The sequence below is a fragment of the Anabas testudineus genome, chromosome 4 (assembly GCF_900324465.2).
Source record: "Anabas testudineus chromosome 4, fAnaTes1.2, whole genome shotgun sequence".
Classification (NCBI taxonomy): domain Eukaryota; kingdom Metazoa; phylum Chordata; class Actinopteri; order Anabantiformes; family Anabantidae; genus Anabas; species Anabas testudineus.
In genome coordinates this window covers 22,611,139-22,637,926 of record NC_046613.1, presented here as the reverse complement: position 1 = coordinate 22,637,926, position 26,788 = coordinate 22,611,139, and the positions used below count along the sequence as shown (strand labels likewise).

Here is a 26,788-nt window from a genome sequence, read left to right as displayed (position 1 = left end):
ACCCCATTAGCAACACAGAAATGATTTTAGAAATTAAGAATTACAAACAAAGAGGCTTTTCATTTGAGCGACGTTAAAAAGAATTCTAGAACATTTTCCTGAAAGGCACTTTCATAGTGGCACGGATGATCCAGCAAGAGGGGAGCTGGAGAGTGGAAGCAGAGTGGGAGTGTGATGTGGGGACAAAAAAGATAGAGGCTTGTGTCTTTTAGTCATCCAGCCACCGTGGAGACAAACAAGGACAGAAAGCGAGATCAAGACGGAGAAAGTGAGTGTAATGATGTAGCTAATAGCTGCTGCTTGTGAGCGCTTCATGAAATTGCCACCGACAGTCTTTCCAACAACATCAAACAAACATCAGACCATTAATTTGTGAAAATCCTATTAAACCTCTTGAGAGGTCCCATAAACAAGACAACGTTTCCTGCCTATTTTGCTTCTTCATGCCTTTGATGCTGCTGAGTGTTACTCAAGTACACATTTCAAACACTTGATTACCAGAAAAGACTGTGACCACGGCAACAGACATTCTGAAGGATGAATTGTACTAAGGATGCAAAAGAACGCACAAGAAAGCAGCCAAGCCTTACCTCGTGGAGTTGAAGAAGGGTCCAACTTACTGAACATCTCACAGTTACACAGTAGCTGACTATATTTTGTTGTTCTAAAATAACAGTAGTTAAACAGACTGACACCATTTTTCACTATTTAGAATGTCCCATGGTCACCTAGAATATTTGTATTTACAACATGACTCTAAAACGGCTCCAGAAATCCAATGCACAAACCTCATGATAATAATTATGAAAAATAACTAACAATTTTGAAGCCAGGGATCATAGAAAATAAGCTATTTTGAATAGATGAGTCTTAAGGCATTATTTAAATAGGGGTAATGAATCATTCTTACAAATATTTTCTGAAAGTGAAGTCCAGAGGCAAAGAAACAGTGGTAGTCAAATGGGTAGAGGGTATGAAGATAAGACTCTGAGTGGAAGATTGAAGACTGTGAGAATGACTGCATAATTGTAAGAGCTCTGAAAGGTAAAGAGAAGGTTAAGAAGGGCTTTGGAGGTGAGGAGGAGAATTTATAAATCAATACGGTACTTGATGGGGAGCCAGTGAAGCTGCTAAAAAGACCGAATGACGAATATGCACGGTTGTAAAACGCGCTGCAGAATTCTGTGTCAATTGGCGCTTATGTTGAATGCCAGATAAAGGAGATTTACAGTAAGTACAGATGGGAATTGACCAGGGAGTAGCGAGAACTGAACAGAGATTGGTAATTTTATAATAATGTAAAGTAATAAGACACGAGACCATGTAACACTGTTAAGGTGGGATTTAAATTCAAAAGATAAGGTGCTTTCAGAGATGACCTCCAAATTCTAAATCTGGGGAGAAGCAGAGACAAAGAACCCATCAAGTGGAAGTAAAATGATCTAGAGCCTATAAGGAGAACTCCACTCTTACTATTAGTAAGTGAATGTTATATTACTTCATATAAGCAGTTATTCAGACAGAAGTGTGAAAAATCGGAATCATTTGTGGACATATAGAGCTGTGTGTCATCTGCAAAATAGACCCCAAATTTCAGTTGGCATTGTCATTGTCAGTTTAGCAATAATCAAACATATCTTTAGAATAGTTCAAACAGAGGCTGACACTGTATTGGTTCTTGCATTTGCTGATTGGAATTAGCTGCTTTATTGATGCTTCGCCATCAAAAACTCATTCATTAGTTGACTGATGACTAGTAACATCATATTTGTGCAGGCTTACACACCCCGACACATCTCCGTAATTAATCTCCTAATATACTCATGGCTATGCTACGATTTTCTGCAGTTTGGAAACCCTGCCTGTGTGTGATTTGAGAAGAATAATCCTCGTTGGTCAGATTATTTGAGAACTGCCTCGAAGAGCTGAGCCTTTAATGCCAAATGGAAAACAGTTTCTGTGGGTACGTCCTTAACGTGAACAGATCACTTGATTTTATTTCCTGACCAATGTTAGTTGTATACTGTATATCATTTCAAATTAATCCTTAATATAAAAATATAATAGAGAGCTATGTTTTTTTGCCTTTTAGTAAAACTTTAGCATTTTTTTCTACTACAAAAAGGAAAATAACACATATTTTAACTATTTTATTTTATTTTAGCCAAATAAAACTTGGACAAAAATACTAAAGTACTGAAGACAAAACAAAAACAAAAAAACAGAACAGCAAAAATGTTGCAGGAGGTTGAGTTTTGTTAACAAAAGCAATTTCCTTATTGATTTATGGCTTCCATGAATATCACTACACCTCTGATAATAGAAAGCAAGAGGGAGTGAGAGAGAGAGACGGAGAAAAAAGGCACAAACTGGGGGTTTGCTGACATGAAGTCTGTTGATCCTCTTTGTACTGCAATTTGTCATAACACTGTTGACAAGAGACTTCTCTTCACACACAAAACAAGGAATGTCTGGAATCACATTGTGTACATAATGAAGCATGCAAATAGTCTTAATATGAGCTGTGCACAGACACTGAACAAACATAAGATAGTAGAGCCATCGGTTATGCTCTACCCTGCTCTTCATATTGCTTCCGTTACTAAAAAGCTTGAATAGGCTTTAAAAAATTAGAATCACATATTGCAGTTTTACACAGTGCACAATCGTACTGTATACTGTTTGCACACACTGTAAGCACATCCACATATACTCGAACACAAACACGTGCATTAGCTCCATTCAATTCTACAGTCAGTAGAAGTGACTTGGATTTTCTTTTGTTCATAATGTCTACATCTGTTAATGCAAACTGGCAGCACATAACAAACTAAGATATAGGCTGTAAACTAAACTAAAGTTAGACTAAACTATGAAAAAGGTTTAGTTTATTTTTTCAAATTATTCTATATGCTCTGGAGTGTTGTGCTGAATTTAATTGACATAGCATTTTCTGTTTCCTTTTACCTTCCAAATAACCGTGATGTATGATGTGAAAGCTGTTAAGTTCTATAGAGCAGATTAAACCAAATACATGCTACAGCTCCTTGGTAGCTGGTTGGTTGCAGCACATTTCACATACAATCTGCATCTTTCTGAGCCACTGAAAGTCTTTGCATGATGTCTTTTCTATAGCAACACCACAGCTGCACAATATCCAGTGGGCTACACAAGCCTTTAAATAACGAGGTCTTCACAGTCACCGAGCACATCCTAAATGTACCAGCCAGCATTTTAGTATGTGCATATAATGTTCAACACTATCTGTACAAGTCCCTATCATCTGATCTGTCATTATGTAGGGACCTTAATACTTAATCCCATTACACTACATCAGAAAAACAACAGTTTGGTGTCTTCTTCACTTTCTAACAACCATGATATTACTCTTGTTGTTATTACCTACTTATTAAACAAATCCTCACTATGAAGACAGAAAATCACCAAATCATCTGCATACAGAAGGTGATTGATAAGTGAATTACCAAAAACACATCCTCACAAATCATCCATATGGATATTAAAAAGAACAGGAGATAAAAGACCACTCTGTCAAACCCCATAACTCACATCAAAGGGAGCAGACACAGTTTCTCTATTTTTTTTTCTCTCTCTCTGTGCAAAAAAGCCAAAATTATCACAAAACATCTAAGGACCGCTCTTTGGTGCAACTTCATAAATATTTTTTCATGATTTATGTGATGAAAAGCTGCTCATACATAAATAAAACAGATAAAACACGGTGTAGTTATGCCTATTTTATTTATAATTAAAATGTCCTTTAATGTAAAAGTACATGTCGGTACAATGGTCACATCTGAAACCAAACTGACTGTTCTAGTAAAATGGCTATTTTAGGCCTATAATTCTCCAAACTGGTTATTTAGCTTTATCTTTAATCATTGGCACTAATAAAGCTGATGATACAGAGTCAGGCAGAACACCATGGACTAAAATCCAGTAACGCAAATAGATAACAAAAGATGGAACTTATTATGTCTTATTATCTCCCAAATTCAAAATCACATCATAGATTTCTTGTGGAGTGACATCCGCTGCCTTGTTATCTACATTACCCACCAGAAACCCATTGCTCTTAGCCCAATTAAAGTTAATTATAGCTATGTTTTATTTTATGTGAGCTACTTACTCCATCAATATTTGACAATGTTTTACAGTTATGACTCTTTTCAAAGAATCCTTATTATCCTTATTTTTATTCTGCAACTTCTTACCAAGTCAGACTTCATTGTGTTCTCATTGTTATACAATACATTATGAACATTTTTAAAACTTGCATTCGAACACTACTTATATTCAAATAAAGGTTTTTTCTTGCTAATTCAATTTTTAAAAGCCCTTGAAACCTCACGTTCTTCCACGTATCCCTCTTATTGTAGGTGTAACATTACATGTATTAGTCTCATACTGTATTTATCAAATGACCTAAATGACTAACTGAAGACATAAAGAGAACATAGCTCATCACTCTGCTTGGATTCTTACAATTTATATCACACAATCTCTATCTCTATGGCATTAGCAGAAACATAGTTATCAGCTGTACATATGTAGTGAACAAGCCGTGAAGTTGTGTACCGTGCCTCAATGATATAGGTGTAACTAGTTTCAGGCAAGAACACGGTGCTTGAGAGAATCGAACGACCATCAGAGCAGAACTGTTTTAATCGATTGCCAAATCGTAACATCAGCATTCCCTCCAATAACAAACACATGGAGAAGGATTATCCTGAATAAATGACATAACAAATGCTTATCTAATTAGACATTGGTGGCCATTTTGAAAACACCCATAAGGTGTATGTACATCTAGGATAATACAAGTTTTATCATCACAATTAATCTAATCTTTTTGTTATTAGATGTTCAGATGAGAAGATACATGTAGTTAATTACTTAGCTGTCTCTATATACAATTTGAATAATTAGTTACTGGTTTATTTGCTTTCCACCATGGCTACTCTGGTCAATTGATTTGTCTCACATCAAGATTTGTCTGCTGCCAGTCAAGATGAAGGAGCAGGCTGGGGACAGTCCGCCCTCACGCCCTCTCGACACCACTGTGCAGGTTCTAGTTGCAAATTGCAACACAAAAGTGAAATGGCAGCTCCCTTAAGTGCAATTCAGTGGCTTCAATTTCACATAGTGGGAGGAGGTGGGGAGGCTTTGTTTAGCTTTATATACAGTGTTTGCTCTAGACCAGCAAAGAGAACGAGTTCTCCTTGTCGAGAGCTGGGTTTCTTTGGCTGTCAAAAAATCAAGAACTGGTTAAAAATTAAGAACTGGACTCTGAACCTGCCCTGGTATTGGCTTGATGGAGAAGGGGTAATAACAATGACAAGACGAGGATCATTCAGAACTCTAACTCCACCACCACCATTCCTCCCTGAACTCCACCACCTCTTTGTGACGGCATGAACCCTCATCATCAACATATTGTGATGATATTCTGACATTGACGATTCATGACACCAGTTTAAAATTAGCAAAAGAAGAGTGAATTCCCTCTATTTTTGTTTCGTAGTTGGAGTGGAAGTGTAAAAAAGCACTGCAGATTAATTTTGGCATTAAATGTAAGTTGACCTTTAAGATGCACAACTGTAACTACTGAAACTGTTCTGCCAGCTCTACACCAGTGGTCATAACTAAGGCGATCCTTACACAGCACACGTGGAGTTTCTCTTTCGTAAAAGCTGCTTCCATGGTCCTCTGGCCCTGATAACTCCTACATCACACACTTGTCACAATCCATAAGCTCTGCGGTGGAGAAACCCTCGTCACTGCCATTGCTGCTGGTGATCAAGAGGATGAGGCGGCTCTGCCTCTGTCCTGAAGACACATTCAACCTCCGAGTGGAGGACATTGGAAAGACTTTTCTCCCTACCACAGCTCTCTCATTGAACAAGCTGCTCAGGCATACAGCCATAAGACAAAACTGTGGTTTAATGTAAACTGTATCTTGAGCTACTCCTCTGCTCTCTCCAGGGCTGTATGTGTTGCAAAAATCGTTACCATCATAATTTCCAGACACTATTACATTGATTATAAACAAACAAGATCATTGCATAAATCACATAGAGGATCAACATCCCCTGCCTCCAAATGCAGTTTACATTATGTACTGCAAGGTCATATTTGATTCAGCTACAAACTGCAAGTCGAGAAAGTGAAAACTCAGAGGGAAAGTGTTGGAAAAACACCAGTAATATACAAATAAATATAGTGTGAGCTGAATACCCATTTCTATCAATTATTGTGATGTTTCGTGTATTCAAATCACTTGAAATACATTTCTTATTTTATAGAAAGGGGGATCACACGCCACAGAATTTGTTAGCAAGGAACTGTGTGCGCATGCTTTCTTATTCAAACGTACATTTACATTTCATTTAGTCATTTATCAGACGCTTTTATCCAAAGCGACTTACAAGTAAGGTACAAGGCAAAAGATCTAAGGCAAGGAGAGGAACCTTAAAGTAAAGTGCTCCAGGAAGGAATGTGTGCCATATTACACCCAGAGACCAAAATTCATGTCACATTTCCTCTCAACACAAATCACAAAAGCACAATAACTGTTGGGAAAAGGGAAGTTAACAGTCCCACATGTGAAATTCAAATACTTTGCCATCCCAGCCTTTCACATCTTAATGGGTTTTATGGTGATTTAACAACATCATAAAAATATTGTTATTGTTATACTAAATCAGAATTTGCAAGGTCAAAGTAATTTTCAAGGAAAAGTTGGTGCAGCCTGAACACATTTTCTAAAACAATTAGCAAAAGAATGTTCATTTGCATCTTTGATAAGTTCCAAATATGTTAAAACTGAAAGTAAAATTGTCACAAGCAACAACTCTTGTTTCTACGTAAATCTGATTTTTCAGTACAATATATGTTTTTATGGTCATAGTCAGACACTCATAGAAAGATCGTGGTCTGAAATAAAAGGGAACATGGTTTGATTAAACAGAGAACAAATCTAGAGCAGCTTTGTACAAAACATGCTGATTTGTATTTAACCAAAAGCTCTTTGTTGCCTAAACCCAACCACAGATGAGACTTTGGATGCAAACTCCAGTCTTTAGTGTGACAGTTGTGCACATAAGAACATAATCCGTCCAGTGATTACAGTGCCGCCTCGACATACTTGGAACAGTTCAGTAGGATACAAATGTTGGGTTTCTTGGACACAGAACTGATTTGAGAGACAACGGTCATTATGGGAACGACATGAATGCTTCAGGTTTGTTTCAACATGACCATGTTGTTCAGTCCAATGGCGTCTCTCAAACATGCTGATGCTATTCCTCTACCATAAAACATTCGTAAATATTTGTAATGTATTCTAACGCTGCATTGTTTAACCATTGTATTCCAATCATTCTGTGTGTTGGATAGTTGTTCATTCCCTCTCTGCTTCCCTCCCTCTGCAGGTATCCCCAGCTTGGGTGCTTTATGTTTGCAGTGTCCAGTTGCTGGCCACATCAACCTACTCAGTCTTTGCTCAGTCAGTTGCTTGTTGCTGCTGTTCATTTTTTTTTTCTCTCTCCACTCTTCACTCACCCCAACCATTCGAGGCAGATGGCCGCCCACCCTTAACCTGGAGGTTTTCTCCTTGACAGAAGGGAGGTTTTAAACTCCACTGGCCTGTAAACTTTTCTCAAGGGGAAGTTTTCTTTATATTTCATTAGGTCTTAATGTTACTATGTGCCTTGAGATGTTTTTATTTGGGAATTATTGCTATGTTAACACAATTTAACCAAATTTAGATTTAACATTGTAGCCACCAAATTCACCATTCAGCATACTTTCACATTTCATGCAGAAAGAAATGTCCACTTCCTATATCATTTGATAAATTAATGCTATATGTTCAGCCTTAAAAGTTACCAGAAACTTTTCAAAGTCTTCAACTTTGCAGAGTTGCACCCTCAAATATTAAACGATAACTCCCCATGCACATACACTATCAATTGTAAGGCTTCCAAAAGTATTGCATTTCAATGCAATTCTCTCATTTTTCCTTGTTTCTTCTTCTCATTGCTTTCTACACTCCATGCCATAGTACGCCTATTTATTCCAGTCCATTTTATAATGTCTTTTAAATGCACTTCACCATCCAAAGAATTGAAAACAGTACAGCACAAACACGAGCCACAAAGCACAAAAGGCTCTACGTCTTCCAAATGTAAATGACGTGATTACACAGTGCAGCAAAGGTACTGTAGCATCATGCATCTTCTCCACAAACATGTTTGCATATATTTAAAACACTAATCACTCCATAATTACAAGAGATGACGCCTTACATCAAATCAAGTCAATGGAATTGCCAGAGAGCTGTCAGGAGAAAACAGAGGAAGAAACATGGGAGATGAGGCGTGATATAAAAGTTATGGCCCATGAAGAAGAAGAAAGGAGGAGCTGACATTTTGACTAATATGCTTCTGTCTGTGGATATTGCTCGACTACACAAAAGGAGACAAAGACCAAGAGATTCTCCCATTTGCTGATATTATTTTCCACAATTATTAAATAAAATATGCTTTTCTTAAATTTAAGTATATATTTTTTTCCACCTCTGATGATCAGGTAACATCAGAAACTACACAAAAAAATACTGTTAATTCGAACTCATGGTAATGTTGTGAAGGACAGGAGCGGACAATAAAGAAGCTACGCTAGGAGAACAGGAAGAATGACTGAATGAATGAATAGGTGTTTTAAAACCCCTATTATTCCTGACACAAGAGCTGCATTTTTCTGCAATCACAGCTGGAGTAATATTGTTAAGTGCCTCTATGGCTGTTTTTTTTTTTTTTTTGCTGCTTTTGAGTCAGCTGAAGCCATTAATTCATCACTCTGATTAGTGCATCTGATCACACCTTGAGAAGAGGAAAATGGTTTCACTCAGAGAATTTGCAGTTTGAAAACCACGGTTTTTAGAACCCCTCACATTGAAACGTGGCAACAGAAAGATGTTGTTCTCTTAGCTTTTTAATCTGCCCTTCAATACAGTCTAGACAGAAGATGAAGATGTGTTACTGTAGATATTAAACCATTTATAACTTCTGCTCTGAACAATACTTAATTAACTTCTTATTAATTAAATTAGAAATGACTTTAAGCTGTTCCAGTGCAGTGATCAGCCAGCAGGGGGGGATAATGCTCCAGTTCAACTCTCATCCCCTCCTCGGTATTTCTACTCCTTCAGTCCTCCACCTCATCCCTGACTCCCTCTCCACTGCCCCCCCGACGCGAAAGGCCAACTGAGCTCTGGAGAATATTTATGAGCGAGGGAGAGCAATTGGTTTGAGATCATTCAACAAGGGAGGGAGGGAAGTCAGGAGGAATGGAGGGGGTGGTGGTGGGGCGGCAGTAGGAGCGAGGGAAGAGAGAGAAATTGTGAGAAAGGCATGGAGATCATTGGCAGGCAGAGACAACGGCTGATTTTAATATTTTCATTTGACCTTCTTTTAACCCGGTGGTTAATTAAAACTAATTTCTTAATGTTGTTTCTCTTCCTGTGTGTGTGTGTGTGTGTGTGTGTGTGTGTGTGTGTGTGTGTGTGTGTGTGTGTGTGTGTGTGTGTGTGCACTTATTCTCTATGTGTTACTGCCTATAACTGCTTATGAGGACCAAAATCTGTAAGAGAATTGAGGAAAGCTGGCTATACTGATGAAATTGTTGCCGCTACTCGAGCTCACGTGAGGCAAGTTAAGTTTAAGGTTTGGACTTGGATTTAAGGTTACGACACGTAGCTGTGACGATTCAAGAGGCAATAAGAGGACTTTTACTGACCCATAAAGGATTGTAAACAGTCTGCAAGAAGCAGAAGAGTGTTGTTGATCAATACAAACGACACAAGGATTACTTTGATGGATTTTTTTGGCTGGCTTTCAAAATTCATGACTCTGTTTTGTTACAAAGGGGAAAAACTGCAGCCCATTGCAGGTTGAAGGCACTTCTGATCTCTTCAGCTCTCAACTAACTGGCATCCTAAACTGCTCAGCGATGGATGACCGTGCTATGGGTGCAAGATATTTAAAGCCTAAAAAAGCCTGGTTGTCAAGCCAAATAAAGCCAATGGCAAGGTAGGAAGAGTCACTCCACTCCACATATTAACCATCTTACTTTAATTATGCAAATAAAACTGAAAACTCGTATTAGTCTAATTGCTGATAGAGGAGAAGAAGTCGCACAGAAGGTCACAAAATGCCTAAACGGCCCAAACAGCTATTATTTTGAACAGACAAGATCTGTGCGAGTAAATCTCACGTATGGAGATATTTGTTAAATTTGCATGCTAAAGGTGCAGGATGAAGGAAAAACAAGAAAGGAGAGGTATAGAGACATCGTGAGAGACGGAGAGAAGAGGCCAACAAAGAGCAAGTGACGGAGGAAGTGATGGATGTGGGGAAGCCAACAGTGTTACATTCTCTATCTTTGCCTGGCATTGTCGCCCCTGTCAGCTGCTAAATGCCAGTGTCAGTCAAACCTCTATTCAGCTGGCATCAACCCCTCCACTGCATGGCTGTGGACACTCCGACAACATCGCTCTCATCACAATGCATCACACACACTTACCAAGCATACACGAAGACACAAGTACAGACACGCAGTAAAGTTTCCCGTGATGAAACACATGGTTTCGTCTGAGTCTGAGTTTTGTCTGAGATCTTAAATAAAGATTGTTGAAAAACTTTGACACTAGAGGACACAATGACCCTGAGGTTAAAATAAGAATGTATCAAATACGTATAATATCATAATATAATGTAAATGTTGATTTTGAAATGTGATTTAAAAAATTATATTTCCGTCACGTTTGCCCTAGAGTGATACACCCAGTGTGAGTCATGCTGCCTTAAACATATACTGAAGCACCAGCTGAAGGATTTTTACCAGTCTGAGTTTAAATGCTTCAGAGGTGTTTCAAGCCAAAGAGAATAAGACTCAGTGGGAAACACCAGCACAAACACACACCCACAGTAACATACACACAGACGACTATCAAACAGAAAGTCTGTATGTACGATTACAGTCCAGTTCTTTTCACAAGCGAGGTTCAAAACTGCCAATTTGTTAGAAAACGGCTTCGAACAACAGATGTGCATGTGTTGTATGACATTTCATTTCATTCAATAAACTCTATCTGACAACAACTAAAGAGACAACTATCTAATATCTTGTGCATTCATACGTGGCAGTGGGCAATTTTAATCACTCTGTTAATTTCAGTGTTTTATCTCTAAAAAAATAAGAACATGTTATCATAGCAGGCTTTCAAACAAAACCCCGCTGGTCCTCAGCACACACCCACTATACTTCACTCCTCACACTTCTGAAGCCATCCTGCCTGCCCACTGTCACACATCAACTGGCTCAGTCAGATATCTGTTATATCCTGCTGCTCTGCCCAAACCCTCCTGCGGTTTCTACACTTTGAGTTTTCATTGATATGCAGCATTCTGGGGGTTTGTATCAGACTCAAACCATGTGTCTCTGCTGCCCACAAAAGAAGAAAGAAGCAGTCGCACCCAAAGAAGCTTGCATCTGTACAGAATGCATGCAGAGCTTTCATTTGTATGCAAAATTCTACTAAGTAATCTAGTCGGTGCTCATCCCACAGCACACCACCTACTCAATCTGAATTCTTTTTTAGTCTAAAGAAAAGTATTATGTGATCCCTTGTCTATACTATTTGAAAAGATCCTGCAAAAATCATGTTCCTCTAAGGAAGACCATATCAGTCACTATTATATGAGAGTTTAAACAATTGCGTAGCTTTTTTGCATTTGGCAAATGTTGGATTTAGAATCAGATTTCAGAAAAAGCCTCTCTCAGCCAGCCCTGACACCTCTCCCCATCTCTCACCTGTATATCTTGTACTTGGTGGTGAATCCTTGTTGGTAGCGCTCTGTGAAATCTACAAACTCCTGCGAGTGGTGAAAAGGACCCTTGTCCGATAGGAGCCAGCCCAGGGGCCCAGTGGAGCCGCTGAAGCCAGCTCCAGCGGGGTCCGCAGCACCAGCCCCTACTGACACCCAGCTCTGGAGCAGGCTTAGTGTTAAGCACTTCCATAGAAACATGAGGGCCGTCAGTCTAATGGAGATGCACGGGCCACTCATGCTGCTTCCCCCGGCCCCGGTGACTCCTCATTCTCCCTGTACTCTGGATGAGTCCTGCTGGAAGGAGGAAGGAGGAAGGAGAGGAAGAGGGAGAGGAGTTAAAGGAGTGAACACAAAACTGTAAGGTTGTAATTTTGGTTTGGGGCGTGAGGGGGGTGAGGATGAACTGAGGGCTGCATTTTGTCCAGCATTCAAAAATCATGGCAGAGGGACAGCAATTTTAGAGGTTAGAATATCTACAGTTAATTTATTGTGTACAAAAATTAGATTTTACACAGTAAAGCACATAAAATAATGACCTGTTCTATAATAGTTCTATTATATCAATGTTCACCAATAATGTTCGTTATAGTTTTAACGTGGTGGTTTATACCTTATTCTGTAAGTACTGGGGTCCGTGACTGGTCGGAATCAGTCTCCTTAAAATCCCTTGATAGGACCGTGAAGTTGGGTTCAGCGCGGCGCGTACACGGGGCAGCATCAGAAAAAGACTTTTCTTGGGAAGGATTTTCGCCACAAATGCAAACAGACGCACAATCAGGGGCCGCGTGAGTTGAGCGAAAGAGAAGATGACATCCAGTCTCCTCAGGGCGCACTCCTCTCTTCTTTTTTCACAGTGGTGGCGATATTTCCAGCGGAGAGCCTCCCAAGATGAGCTGTAGGTATTGTAGGTCCAACCCAAAGAGATGAGTCGCAGTGGGCACGATGCCTCAGCAGCGCACAGGGGCAAACCTTCCAGGTAGATTAATTATTTAAGCAGTGCGTTTTTGATTCGTTGAATGCGCAGGGAGCCAGTGACCACAACGCATGTGAGCAGCGCCGGTAGCTGCTGTCCTCTAACTCATTTCTGCTGCTGATAAGAGAGATGCGCTCGGGGCGCATGTAGGGCGCACGGAGAGCTGCTGATGCTGCTGACGGTGCCTACTCTCCCAGCGCACACAATGTGTGAATGGCATTCGCGGTTCTCTCTCCACTCTCCCTCCTGTACCATAACGCCGCAATTTAATTTATTCCAGTAGCGAGCGCACTCCCGGTTGGCTGGGACGTAACTGGAGGAAGTGAGAGTAGGAGGTGTTCAGATGGGGGGGTAGAGTGAGTGAGGCGATGGTCAGAGGATGGTGATGCGCTGGAGTCAGATGCTTCATTTACCGAAGTCACCTGCAGTTGAGATGAGTACAGATTAAAGGCACAGTAGAGAGAAAGCAGGATTAAAAGCCGTCTCAGGGCAGTCGATTGAACTTTAAAGTCGACATTTACAATCTTTTTTTTTTCTTTTCAAAACGCTTGAAATTCTACCAAGATGGTTCAAATATCAAAAACAAACAACTGAGACAAGTGAGACTAAATCAAAGTACATGAGAAATGATGGGATTTGGATTTAGAGAGGGGAATTTAGTCCACTGAAATACATATACTGGTAAAGTTATTCTTTTAGTATATTGCTAAAATAATAATAGAATTGTATCCTGTAAATGAAAGTCTGAATTATTTGAATAATTACTTTAATCATGATTATGGTTATGATGATGATGATGATCCTGAGGAGGAGGAGAGAATGTATCCAGCGCCCTGCAGTTCTTCTCGTTATCTTCGTCGCCCTCTGCCTCCCTCTCCTTTCTTCCTGCAGAATAATCACCACTTTCACCATCAGCAAACTTAATTAGATCTGCTCTATCCCCGCTCTATCTGAGCGCTTGTGCGTCGGACACTGAGCGTGGATCACAGAGGCAGAGCAGCTAAATGGAGAGAGGGATATGCGCTGCATTTCAGCTTTTCTGTAGACGTTCAAAGGGAGGTTTTATACGGGGATTGGATTAGAGAAATGAACACCACTGAGTCGCGGGATTCACTGGCTCCCAAACTTAAAGAGAAGCGCAAATCCCGTGGCACAGCGACTTGCAGAATGTGGAGTGAAAGAATGAGTTGATTTGTCACGGTTTCATCATCATGTCTTGGGACTGGGTGTCTTTTCTTCTGACCCTGCCTAGCAGCCATGATGATTTGTGAAGGACAACTTCCTAACAAGGACATTCTGTGGTCTATAGTGTTGTTTGTGGATAGATTTGTTTTCCACTTGTTTCAGGCTGCGTTGTAGCTGATCATTTAAAGTTCATATGCAAGCACAGGTTATTATTATTGTCAATAATGTTATTCTATGTTTTGAATACCAGATGACTTGTAGTGGGGAGTGAGTCACGGCTCATTACTTCCATGGAATCACATTAACTTTTAGACACTTCTACATTGTTTCAGGTTTCTGAGCCCAAAACTCATATGGACAGAGTGAAAGCACGTCCTCACAGCTCATATTCACCCCTTTAGATACATAAATTAATTTGTTCATGTTTATGTATGTGAGAGCAGATAGATACATTTACAAGTGTGGCGTAATGTGCACACAAGCATCTGTGCTCGCTTGTTTCTTTTTCGGAGAGACAGGCGAGGGAACTGAATTGATTGTCATTTGCTGGAACATGGGAACATCCATGTGAGACCAGATCTAAACCAAAGAGAAAAAAAACAACACACAAAAACAAGAGAATGTCACCGCAAAGGGCTCATTAGAGCTCCAGAAAGATGCAGGGAATGTGCAGGTCACAGTGGCTGAGCAATGACCTATATCAAGGAGTCATCCTTCCACTCTTGCAGACCACAATACCCAAAGATTGTACATGCGTGTCATTGGCAACTCTTGCTGAGGCTGTTGAAATTCATGAAATTACAAATAAATTGCATTTTCATTGTTGCAGTTTTATGCCGTATGCATCAGTTTTATAACATTGATTCCCTGAACATGTAATATAACTGTATAGAACATGCAGCAGCCAAACATATTCATTGGAGTAGTGAAAGTGCAAGGTGTAGTGAAAAACAGTTGATAAATAATAAATGCTGGGTTACAGCTGTGGAACAAGTTTAGACACAGAGTGTAGTTTGGAACAAAACATTCAGGATTTGGTTAAGTGAAAAGCTAAAATAAATACAGTTAAAGGATTAAATAAGTCCCTGCATCTCTCCCCTGCAAACTGTTGACCCATCAAATGCATTAAATACAGTGTGCATCAAATAAAATCTGGAGTTTATCCAGTCCTAACCTCATCATCTAAGGATCACTGGGAACCCACCAAGCAGCCAGCATGAATGGGTGCAGCAGTCAAGAAAGCACCCCGAGTGTGTCGTCATTCCACCACAGGGCAGACAGATAAAGAGACATTCATATTGGACAGTTTAGTTTCCTTCACCCACCTGAATTGAATTCTTTATAAAAGTAAAGTGGGTGCACCTCCAACTAGACAGAGGCGTCGAATCCAAGCAGCATTTTTCTCAGTCTTGTTCAGCACAGTGCACCACTGAGCTGCTGTGCTGTCCAACAGTCATTATGCAAAGTAAAATAATAACATCCTTAATAACATCCTACAAATGGTTTTGTGTCAACAAACAGCTGGTACACAGACCTCAGACGGAGGTCTCATCTCTGTGTGAGTGTGTGTAACCTCAGCGAGCGGTGGAGAGGACCGAGTCAGTCGCATTTACTCAGCACTGAGACAGATAGTCATTAGGGGAGGTAAACATTCACTTAAGCCTGAGCGTGCTCACTGATGCCACTCAAGGGTCTTTGTGAGGAGTGATCAGGGAACAGAGTGAAGCTGAGGTTTTAATTAGCCTGAAAATCTGACAGCCTTTGTCACTGCTTTGTCACAGCAGTGCTGGTTTTACTTTACTTAACATTTGCCTTTGTGAGCGATACAGAACAGGGAAAATCGTGTGTTTGTTTGACGCTTCCAGATGCTTGATGAAATGCACACCAGATGAGTTTATCCTCAAAAATAAATCCTCAGCATTATCTTCACCTACGCCACGATAGAGCGTCGTCTTTCCTTGAACAAATAGCACTAAGTAGTGTAGGGTGCCAATTACTGCAACCGCTTATGTGTCTCTATACATAAATTATAAAATGTTACCAGCCATTTGTGAAAATCCTCACTGTCCATATCTCTGCAGGGTTAGAGATATACATAATGTGGTGATTAAAAGAACCAATAGCCTGACAAAGCTTTAATCAGAATCTGCATTTCTTATTGTTCATTTGGGTCACCACACTCGCCATTAATCAACCTGAGAAAATGCTGAGCCTCTTGTCTGGTTCTCTGGCTGCTGTATCCTCATCATGCTTTGTGTACTGCAGCTCCAGAGCCTGTCAGACTATTCAAGGTTTCTGTTTTACATTTTTGGGTTTCAGTATAATAAAATCCCTGTTTTCAGCTAATTGCCTGGTTTACTGTGACGTCTTGTGTTCTCAGACTGTTAAAGACACACCACTGTATCGTGCACATGCAGAGTCAACGGGAGATTGATCGTCGCTGAAAGGATGTTTCACCGCTCAACAGTAGATGCTGGCCATGGTTTATTTCATTGATTCTTCCTTCACTGAGATTCATAGACCTTCCTTTTGTTAGATGGTTGAGAATCTGGTTTCTGAACACATTCAGACCAACATCTGTGCAATTTAACATTAACATACATTCTCCTCTCTGTCTGCACACGGTACTTCTTAGTCAGTGTGCATATGTTTCTTCAGTTGTTCATTATTTGTAAGGTTGTGTAGGATTAACTTTTAACTGTTAAAAGGAAGTCTGCATTCTGCTGGGGGAAAGTGTATAACTAACACAGATACTGTTTGTGCAAGTACAGGATGTTCTCACCTGCTCTAACATCGGATATAAAACAGCTGTTTGAGACCATGTAAACCAGTCGTACTATAGAGTATATAATAAAGCACATAGTAAATATATCATTTGTATGATGCATATAATCAACTGGACCCATTTCTGTGGTTATACTGTGTTTTATGCATTGCATATTCTGCTTTGAGTTGTTCCACTGCTTGCTTTACAATCACCTTACACATCCATGCAAACGCAGTATATTTGAAGCGAAAGAGAAAATAATAAAATGTGTCAGTCGACCCACCGAGGGAGTGGCTCACACCTCCCCATATGCTCAGCCTCTCCCTGTGGTTACTTGTCTTATTGAACGATTCTGACATTCATATATTCAGTCAAGAATGCAGTGACAGTGCACGTGCGTATATGATATGATAAGGACCCGTGTGAAATCATTCCCCACTGTTAAGGCTGCTAGACTTTTCACCTCATCAGGGAGTTGAGTTCATTTTCAGGAGCAAAATTGTTATTTGCAAATGTGGCCACTCCAGTCGAGAAACCATTAACTTCAGAGATTGAAATATATACTGTGTTGCATAGTAAAGAGTAAACATTATTGCATTTTTATTGAGTGAGAAAACACTAGGCTAACAAGCAGTTTGCAAACTCCACCATGTTAGACATTCAAAATGTTGTACTGATAGCAATTATACAGTATACAGAGTTTAATAGGGAGGTAGGCATTGACACAGTCTGCAAAGTTTCTAATTGATGCTTCACCCTCTAATAGTGTGTATTTTGCAAAGAGGGTGTATTGCAGAGATTTATAATGCCTTGTGCAGACCGTGGGAATGGTTTATTAGAATCAAATACAAAAAACAGAATAACACAAATACAGAAAGTAACATGCCAGAATCAGCCAATAGAATGGGAAACATATAAAACAGTTAACAGAGTTAAAATGTGATTCTGATGACTAATGCTGCTTTGCAGGAATGCTGAAGCGTCTGACGTGCCTTCTTTACACAGCTGTTATCCTGCTATGGACTGCAGCATTAGTTAGCTCCGGGTCAGATCCATTTGCTGACTCATACTTGTCTTATGTAATCTGTTCAACTGGCTGTTACTTCCTCTGTATCGCATTGTTTAATTAGTTTTTAAAGTGTGCGACACCGCTGCGACTTTGACAATATTTGCACTTAACGAATCTCTAACTTTGTCATCGCTGAGTCCTTCTGATTAATGATTGTGGTGCAGTGAAACTGAAATTATATATTTAGTGGTCCTATAAGTTTTTGTCATGGACTCTGTAATTGAAATGATTAGTATTCATAAAGGCTGTCTTATGTAACCTCAGTATTTCCTGAAGAGTTAAGAAATCCATCACCAGATCATAACTGATTTCTCATTCACACTGAGTCACAGCTGTTTAACATATTATTGACTCCATGATGCCCTTAAAGTGAATTTGTAAATAAACAAAAACACAGCTACAAATGGTTTCTCATCGCCCTGAATAGCAAGGTAGCTCACTTTTTTAGCTTAGCAACCAATTTCATTTTTGTCCAGTTGAGCTGAACGTGGTTAAGAGTCCCATAAAACATGGTACAACTGCTTATCTGACCAAGCAGATTGCTTGGCTGGCACTGCCCATTGTATAAACCTTGTTAGTGTTATGTTTCTTCCTTTTTCTGTTTTTACCTCTACAGAGTTGTCCCCCCCTTGATGCTGGTCTGCATTTGCAGGGGAGCCAAGGACGATTCATTCCCTCCGGAGTAAGAAAAGCAAACAAGCAAACAATTCAGCAGTGATAAAGAGACTTTTTCTAGAATAAAACCCGGCGTTAGTAGGACATTGTCTCGGTTTATAGAGAACATAGGTCAGGGATAGAAAGTGCCCAGCCTCTGCCTGTAGTGGCTGGCTGCTGATAAATGACCTCAGCCAACAGCCTCCAGTCTTGTGCAGTGTCCAGCTGAAATATCCAAAGAGCTCTGCTCCTCTCCATGTGGCTCACATTTTGTATAAAAGCCTTCTTCTTGGTTTTCTTTTGCTCACTCATTGTAAGGATAACTGTCGTCAGAGTATGCTGATGGTCCACATGGCTTAGTTGTATCCGTCTTTTTGACTTTGAGCTTTTGGTAATTGACTGCTTTCATATTTTTTTACTGAAGAAAGACTAAACTTCAAAGTTTCTGTCAGATCACGAAGGAACGGTCATTTTATTGTAATAATTTTTTAAAATAAATCAACCAACCCTTAACTTGTTATAGCTCAGAAATACAAAACTAGCTGCAGAAGGACAAATCAGAGACAGAAGAACAATTTAAACAATTCACCTTTATTAAAAGGTAACAGGGGTACGAGCAGGCAGTGGGTTGAATGAGATGCAAAGTCAGCAGTCAGGCAGTGGTCTGTGACAAGGAGAAACACCAGATAATGCAGAAGGTCAATAAACAGACAAACAGATGAGCTTGAAAAGGCAGCAAAGATAAAGCTGAGACACCACAAGAGCACAAGTGGAGGTGAACCAGTAGGGAGCTAATGAGGAAATGAGGAACAGGTGATCAGGAGACTGTGGGGTTGCCGCAGGACTGGTGGAGTGACTGGAACTGAGAAGACAAGACAGTTAGTGAGTGATGGCAAGAAAGAGAGAGACTGAATGAATACATCTACCAAACTAACTGAACTGTGACACCATCTGCACACTACAACGAAACCATTCTAATTTTGCTTAGAATAGTTATTAATTCTACAATGCAACAGGAAACATCTTTGCATTTCATGGTAGCAAATAATAAATAAATGCCAACAGAGCTATTTTCATCCCACTGCTTTTATGTCTCATAACGTATGTTGTATTTATTGCTTTGAAATGTGGAAGAATGTGTTTATAAGGGCATGAAGATAGCAGCAGCTCTATTCTAAGGGCTGCGTGACCATTAGAGCATTGTGAGTGGGAAAAATCTCTGAGATAATGAGGTAAATATTGGACTTTTGAATCATTGGATTGTGCTGCACAAGATGTTTGCAGTAATTTTATGGTCATTGTTTGCTCACATTCGAGCTCAAATGACCTCGTTATAGGTCAGCACTGTTTTGGGGAAGGAGCTGCACCAGCTAACTCGTTACGTCCTAATGATATGCAAACTTCATCTAGACCAGAAGATTTCCATTTTTCTGGTGAACTCTCCTCTTCTCTTTTCCTCTCTTCTCATCTCCTCTCTTCTCTGTAGCCACCCCAGATGAATGTAATAATACATTTTAAATTCCTGACACTATTACTTTAACAAATTGTAGGTATTGCTCAGCCATTTGCTGCAGGCTATATTTGAGATAATACGGTGGATGTTGGAAACGTATCAGAATGTTAATAAAAGGAAGGCACGGACTCAGCTTTTCTTATGGTGCTACATCCTAAAGCTGTAAAAAACATTCTCACTCGTGTCCTGCTTTAACTTGTCTCATATAGTTTTCATTATTTGCAGCTTTGTATGTTTTGTTGTTTTCATGTTGTGTGCATCAGTTAAGACTAATGAAATAAAAGACAAATTCCTCTCAGAGTGCAATTTGTGAAATGATTTTAATATGGCACAACATAATATCATAATTTTATAAGAGACCATATGTCCCCGCAATATTGAAATGACACAGCAGTGAGATTTTAAACGGCAGACAACAGACTGCGTTGAGATTTAATAGAGTGACTGCAGATGGATGAATGCTTAGAGCTAATGCAGCAGTGAGACGGACTGAACTGGTTAAATATAGTATATTCAGCGAGTGTGTGGCAGTTTGTGTGACAGGCTGCATGTGTGTGGGTTTGGCTGTGAGGCATGGCCAGATGCTGTTTTGGGACACACTCTCAAGGGAATAAAAGGCTTGGCTCTATAAGACCTCATCAGCTGCCATCAACAGTGGGACAGTAGAGAGAAAACCAAATTACATGTGACCACAAACACTTACAGAATAAATGGAATGTTGTGATCTGAGGGTGTTGCTGAAAAATGACTGACACATGGGGAGACTGCAGGGACCTCGTCTGTCACAACTCCGGCCAGAGACACATGAGAAAGGAAGAAAATCAAAGGAATTAGTGAAAAGGTGTTAAAGAAAGTGGTTTAAGTCGTTCCTGGGTCATTTTCTGCAAAAGGATCTACTTTGAAGTAGTACTCATCATTAAAGCAAAGTAAATTGAATTATATGTAAATGCATACGTATAAATGATGAGTGCAAAGAGGGAAGTAAATGCTTTTTAAAAATGCAGTTATGTTTTTTACTGGTGGCCGTTTATCTGACGACATTCAGTGACTGAAGGTCACATTTTTCACATGTTTTTATTTATCATTACCTATTGAGCGTTAGCAACAATACTGCAAATGAAACTTTGAACATTTTGCTTTTAACCAAACTCACCTTCGAAGCATTAGACCTTATTTACGAAGATTCAATGGAAAGGGTAAGATAAAAATGCTATTTCTGAAGATTAAAAGTGCCCGTCTCTCTTGCTCTCTTTTTATCGCTTCTTCACTTTGGCTTTCACAGGAGTGTCTGCATAGCTGGACTTGAACATCCTGATAGTTTCATCCAAGCATCAAGTTTCAGGATTCATGCTCTTATTTATTTTCTCTAAGGAGGTAAATGTTTTGGCTGTGCTGCTGCCAAATAAAGTGATGAAGCAGTACAAAATGTAAAAGCGCTACTAAGAGCCCATAAAATAATATTTTTTGTGTTTTTGTCAGCGGTTGCAGCAGTTGCGGTGTGACCAGCAGATGTTTTGACACCCTTCCAGCTCCTTCCCCTGCCTTAGTATTCTCACAAGGGTCTTCTCCTGGTTTTATTTTTAACTGGCATGAATAAATTAATTACTTGAGAAGGAGCAACAAATGAAGCTCCTCTGTGAAAATAATAGCATCACACACCATACTGTGTTGCCCCAGTGCAGCATTTCCAAGATCACATACACACACATACTAATACACACACAATAACATGCACCTGCTCATAAATCTCTCTCCCAGGGGGACCACTGTAGCTAATTGCGGTCATGTAACTTGTGTGTAGCTACATTGTTTAGCCTGAAAATGATCAGTGCAGCATGTACAGCAATGTCACCGACATCGCTTCCAGATTTATTTCCAAAGGCATCAACTACTTTTAAAACTTACAGGGTAGTTTAAAGGCCAAGGCTTGTGATACATTTGAATATATCACCTTGGTTAATAGACTGCTCTGTACTAGCTCATTTGAGAAAGGTCTACCCCCTCCATGTCAGCCAAAACTCAGTGTATGTTTGGTTGGTGTTCCTCTCCCATCTTTCCCATTTTAAACAATGTTCCCCTGGGTACTATGCTGGGACTATTGTTATTTTTCACTTATGCAAATATTCTTTGTGTTAAAATTAATTGTACAATTGTTATGCTGATGATACTGTTATTGATTGCAGTTCCCCGTTTGTAGTACAAGCCTTTGAATCCCTGCAGCTCTGCCTTTGATGTTCATTTTTTCCTCTAACCCAAATTGAGCCAAATGACCTCAAGTATGTAGGTAATATAATCAACCTCATCATTTAGAGTAAGTCACATATTTAAAAACTCTTTATTTGCCTCAGTTAAAATACATGTTAAGCTTTAGGTTTGGATTTAGTTTCTCCTTTAGGGCTTTTCTTTTCGTCTTTTACTTTACTGCCTAATAGTGATTTGCTCTCCAAGTATACAGTACATTTGCCCATATTGGATATTGAGCTGTGCTTTGCATTTGTCACTGGCTGTCATTACCCTCTACAACCTTGTACTTTGTATGATGAGTGGCCATTGTTTGTGTAAAGAGTCTCACAGTGGTTGACGTTGATTAATAATTGTTCCCTAGGTTGTTTCATTCTTACTGCATATGCATATGCCAAAAAACATTTTTTAACAAGACTGTAAATAGCTAACAGGCAAGTCGCTCTCACTGCTGTTTGTACAGTACTGCCATAAAACTTTCCTCCACCACTTCCATGTTATACAAAGCGGCAATAGTTGAAAAGACGATCACCAAGCTTTCTTATGAAGTATAACACTTAGTTTTTATGCCTGAAGTCAATATGATAATGGGAATTTTAACTTTTGTTTATTTTCACAGATTTCTCACAGGGCTGGCACACTAAGGTGGTGTCCGACTCCAGGGTGTGGTTGGGTTTAGGCAACACAGGTACTTCTGTTAAGATTAGTCAAGGATTGCGGTTTTGATTTTTGACTGTAAAGAGCATTCTGGTACTGGTTTGGGCATGCTTCAGGCTTGTGGTCTGAGTGGTACTAAAGTGAAATTGGAATGGGACCTAGGGCTACTTTCCCTCCCTTTAAAAAAAAGCCAAGCTCATGAGCTCTGATCTTATCTGATCATTTTATTAAAACGTCACTACCTACAGTACATAACTATTTGCAACTTACCATTTACATAGATTTTCAGTATTCTCATTATGTTAGATGTGAACCACTTTTTTATTACCTACAAAAACTTTTCCTTAGCTGTCCTAATGAGCAGTTAGGAGACACGGTTGAAATCGGGAAGTCACAATGGTGTTATTTAAAGAAGAAGATAGGAGGGAGGAGGTTGGTGTGGAGACAAAGGTTGACAAAACACAGGACTTGGCTGTTTGTTTCCTGTTTCAGGTTATGTGTTTGTTCATTCTCTAACTTTAACAATGTCTGTTGGCAAAGGTCTTTTTACCTCTACAAAGAACTTACATTAGTCCAAAACATGATCTCTCCCTAAACCTATGTTGATTTTGTGCTCAAACCTAAGCAGCAGAATTGTCACATCATGAAGGTATTCGTTTCCACAGAGATTGTGTCATGTTCCTTGCTGCTGTAGAGGTCATTATTTACTTTACTGATGTGTATCAGAGGGCAGGTACAAATGACCCACAGTATATAGTTATTTATATTGGAGGACCTGTGTCAAGAATATGGAAGTGAAAAGGAAAAAAAAAAGCATACGTTTGGTCAATGTGTTTTCAGGTGTTGGTTTCTACCCTCTTGGATCGGTGTCTCTTGAGAAAGACATTTTAAATCCGACAAGACCTTACCTCAATAAATAATGGAGAAATGAAAGGAAAACCAAGGGCAAAAAGTAAATACACTAAAGGATGTAATGTCATTCAAAGGCATCATATCCGAGGCTCTCCTGAAATTTCAATATGAGGTATAAATTGGGTGACTTATACTACTTTTTAAGCGAAGAATTGCCCCTCACAGTTATTGCTTACGCCTCAATGCAGGATAAGATATACCTCTGTCAGCACTAACTTTTCCATCTTTTACACTGCATAAACACTTTTAAAGCAGATCTGATTGAATCTGTGTTCCATTATTAAGGAGTGCATTATGAATTCATCCTCTACTACTTGCAGCTGCTCAGTCACCCTTGACAGAAAAATCTTCTAAGACACAGTCCATTCGCTGAAGGATTGTTCAGTAAATTAACCAAATCCCCCACTGCAGAAGTGTCAGGTAATGATTTCCCTAATTACACTTTAATTCAATTTTGCACTATATTGACACCCTTCAGTGCATCTTTGACTCTTAGGCTGTCTCCCAGTATTACTCAACCCCTCCCTAAAGAGGCAGGAAACAGCTCAGCACTGATGTCTTCCCTTCATGGTCGGTTTGTGTCTGCTGCAGTCTGAAACCGACTCTCCAAGGTTCTGTTCCGAATCAAGTCTCCCTCGACGGAATAGCTTAGAGGATTGCTTCATTGTAAATGTGTCAACATAAACTGTGTCCCGCCAGAATTTGTCTCCCTAGTGCTCAACCGTAACAATAGAAAACTTTTATTAACAGGACTTATGTCCTTGGGTCACTTAATACTTCATCACTGCTTTTCCTTTATGGGTTCCTATAGTGCCTTGTAGAGATATATTATGCATGCAATGAGATTAGACTTTTCGGTCAACATCCAGTTTTTAGCTGTTGTCACTTCACTAAATGCGGTCTCTTTTAACTAAAGCATTACTTTTCTCTGAGTGTACATTTTTGCCACACATCAGCCTACCAAATGTGTTCCAAAACATCGCCTTCTATTTTTCTACCCGACAATCATTGTCAGGTCAATAACTTCGCTAAAGCTGCCGGCTGCCTTTTAGAGTTGCTTGTGTATTTTTATGAACCAATACCTTTACTGCTCACAATGCATTTTAGTTTTTAGTGTTTTAACAAAGTTATTAGTTAGAAACTAAAGAAAATCAAGGATGTTGACCGCAAATGAAATCTTACAACCACAGATTGTAAAAGTATAGCAGTTTCTACTGTAAAACTGAATCAGTTTTATAGGGAAAGACATTTTATTGTTTTGATGTTCATGATAGAAACAATACATCTGTATTTTTATATTCCAACATAATCTAATGAAGTAAAAAATTAGCTTATTTCCTAATCTACAGCTCAAGACTTCACATACACTCATCCTGTATTTAACACGTGGAAATAGAAAACCACACATTGTGTTTTAAAGCATGCAGTTCTACAAACTGCAGCGATTTACTGACCATCCAGCTGCTACAGTAGCTTAACCACAGTGACTGAACACAGCTCCCTAGAGGTTTGGACCTAGCGTGATTCACTCCCTCTCCAACGCTAATCAAATATAGATAGATTAGTCCCACAACGTGCCCAACACACAATATTTCAACAATAATACTTAGACAACTATGGAATTACTGTTTGTCCCATTTCTGCTCTCATGGTTTCCCTTCCCTCACTAACTAACCTCTGTTCCCCTGCTCCCTGCATCAAGCTACTGGACAAGTCTATTAACTGAACTCAGAAAGCCAAGATTATATTAATGCTCTAGGGTCAAAAATCTAGGTTAACTAATTGCTGGTGCGATAGAAATAGACTAACAAAATCACAGCAAAATGGAGCAGAAATGGACTCAATAACCGTGATGTTAATACTGAAATTGTTAATAAAACAAATCAATCCCATTACGATAACACGCTACTAAGTTACATGTAGTGTTACTGTCCAACGGTGGTCATAAATGTAGAGAGATTCAAACACACATACACACACAACCTGCGAGAAGTTAAAACTAAATAGCTCCACTCAGTTTGAAACCTTTATAATTGCCATATTATGTATGATTTTCTTATCTCGTACAGGAGACCAACAGATTTTGTTGTGTATAATTAAAGATTTACCCTCCTAACTTAGATTTTCTGCAGCAAAAACACTTTATTCAGTCTCATCAAACCTCAGTTTGTGTCTTTAACCTACCAGAACACGTTTACAGACAGAGAAGAAAAGGAAACACACATCAAACATATGGATGCCCACACAAGTGTATATACGGTGTTGTGTATGCACACATATTTTCTCCATAATAGGCAATATGTTTCCCTCACCCACACTATTGTTGGGGAAATTAGCATAGCTCTCACAGTAAGTATCCAGTGGATTTTCTCAGAGAAACACAGAACAAAACCAAATGCTGTGGTGAAAACAGGGAAAGAACGGCAACGTGCTGGGTGGAGAGACACATAGAACAGGTGCAAATATTGCACACAAAGAGGCCAAACAGAAAAGTCAGAGTCAAGCACATGGAGGCATTTGTGAGAGAGCAGAAATATTTAGAAGGCTAAAAACAGTGGTGGCACTTAATCCACATCCATCACAGAGGAGACTGCTGTGTTTGTCCAGAGGAGAGAGCTGTGCGCGTGTGAGCAGACTGCAAAGTTAGCTGGTTAGCTGGCTGGCAAGGAGATGAAAATCTTGTGGATTTTGCACACACACACACACACACACACACACACACACACATACACACTCACAGTGTATGAGACTTTCCAATATGGTGGATAAAACTGTCGGACAGGCAGTTGGACTAAAGCAAAACAAACAACAGTAAAATGGCAGATTAAAAGTTTGGCAGTTTAACAGATGTTTGAAGAAGAAGTTATATTTCAACATTAGTCCAACTGATGTGTGCTGTCTT

At 39.5% G+C, this 26,788-nt stretch overlaps 1 protein-coding gene across 1 annotated transcript in view; it reads right to left on the bottom strand.

The window, feature by feature from the left end:
• Nucleotides 1-12,817, bottom strand: part of LOC113152627 (BMP/retinoic acid-inducible neural-specific protein 3-like) — a 39,406-nt gene extending 26,589 nt beyond the window's left edge. Inside the window, exons 1-2 of the mRNA XM_026345988.1 lie at nucleotides 12,526-12,817; nucleotides 11,899-12,209 (exon numbers count right to left, since the gene is read on the bottom strand). Coding sequence (XP_026201773.1) covers nucleotides 11,899-12,152 — 254 coding nt within the window. The 5' untranslated portion in view covers nucleotides 12,153-12,209; nucleotides 12,526-12,817. The remainder of the gene's footprint in view (nucleotides 1-11,898; nucleotides 12,210-12,525) is intronic.
• Between the last annotated feature and the right edge of the window lie 13,971 nt (nucleotides 12,818-26,788).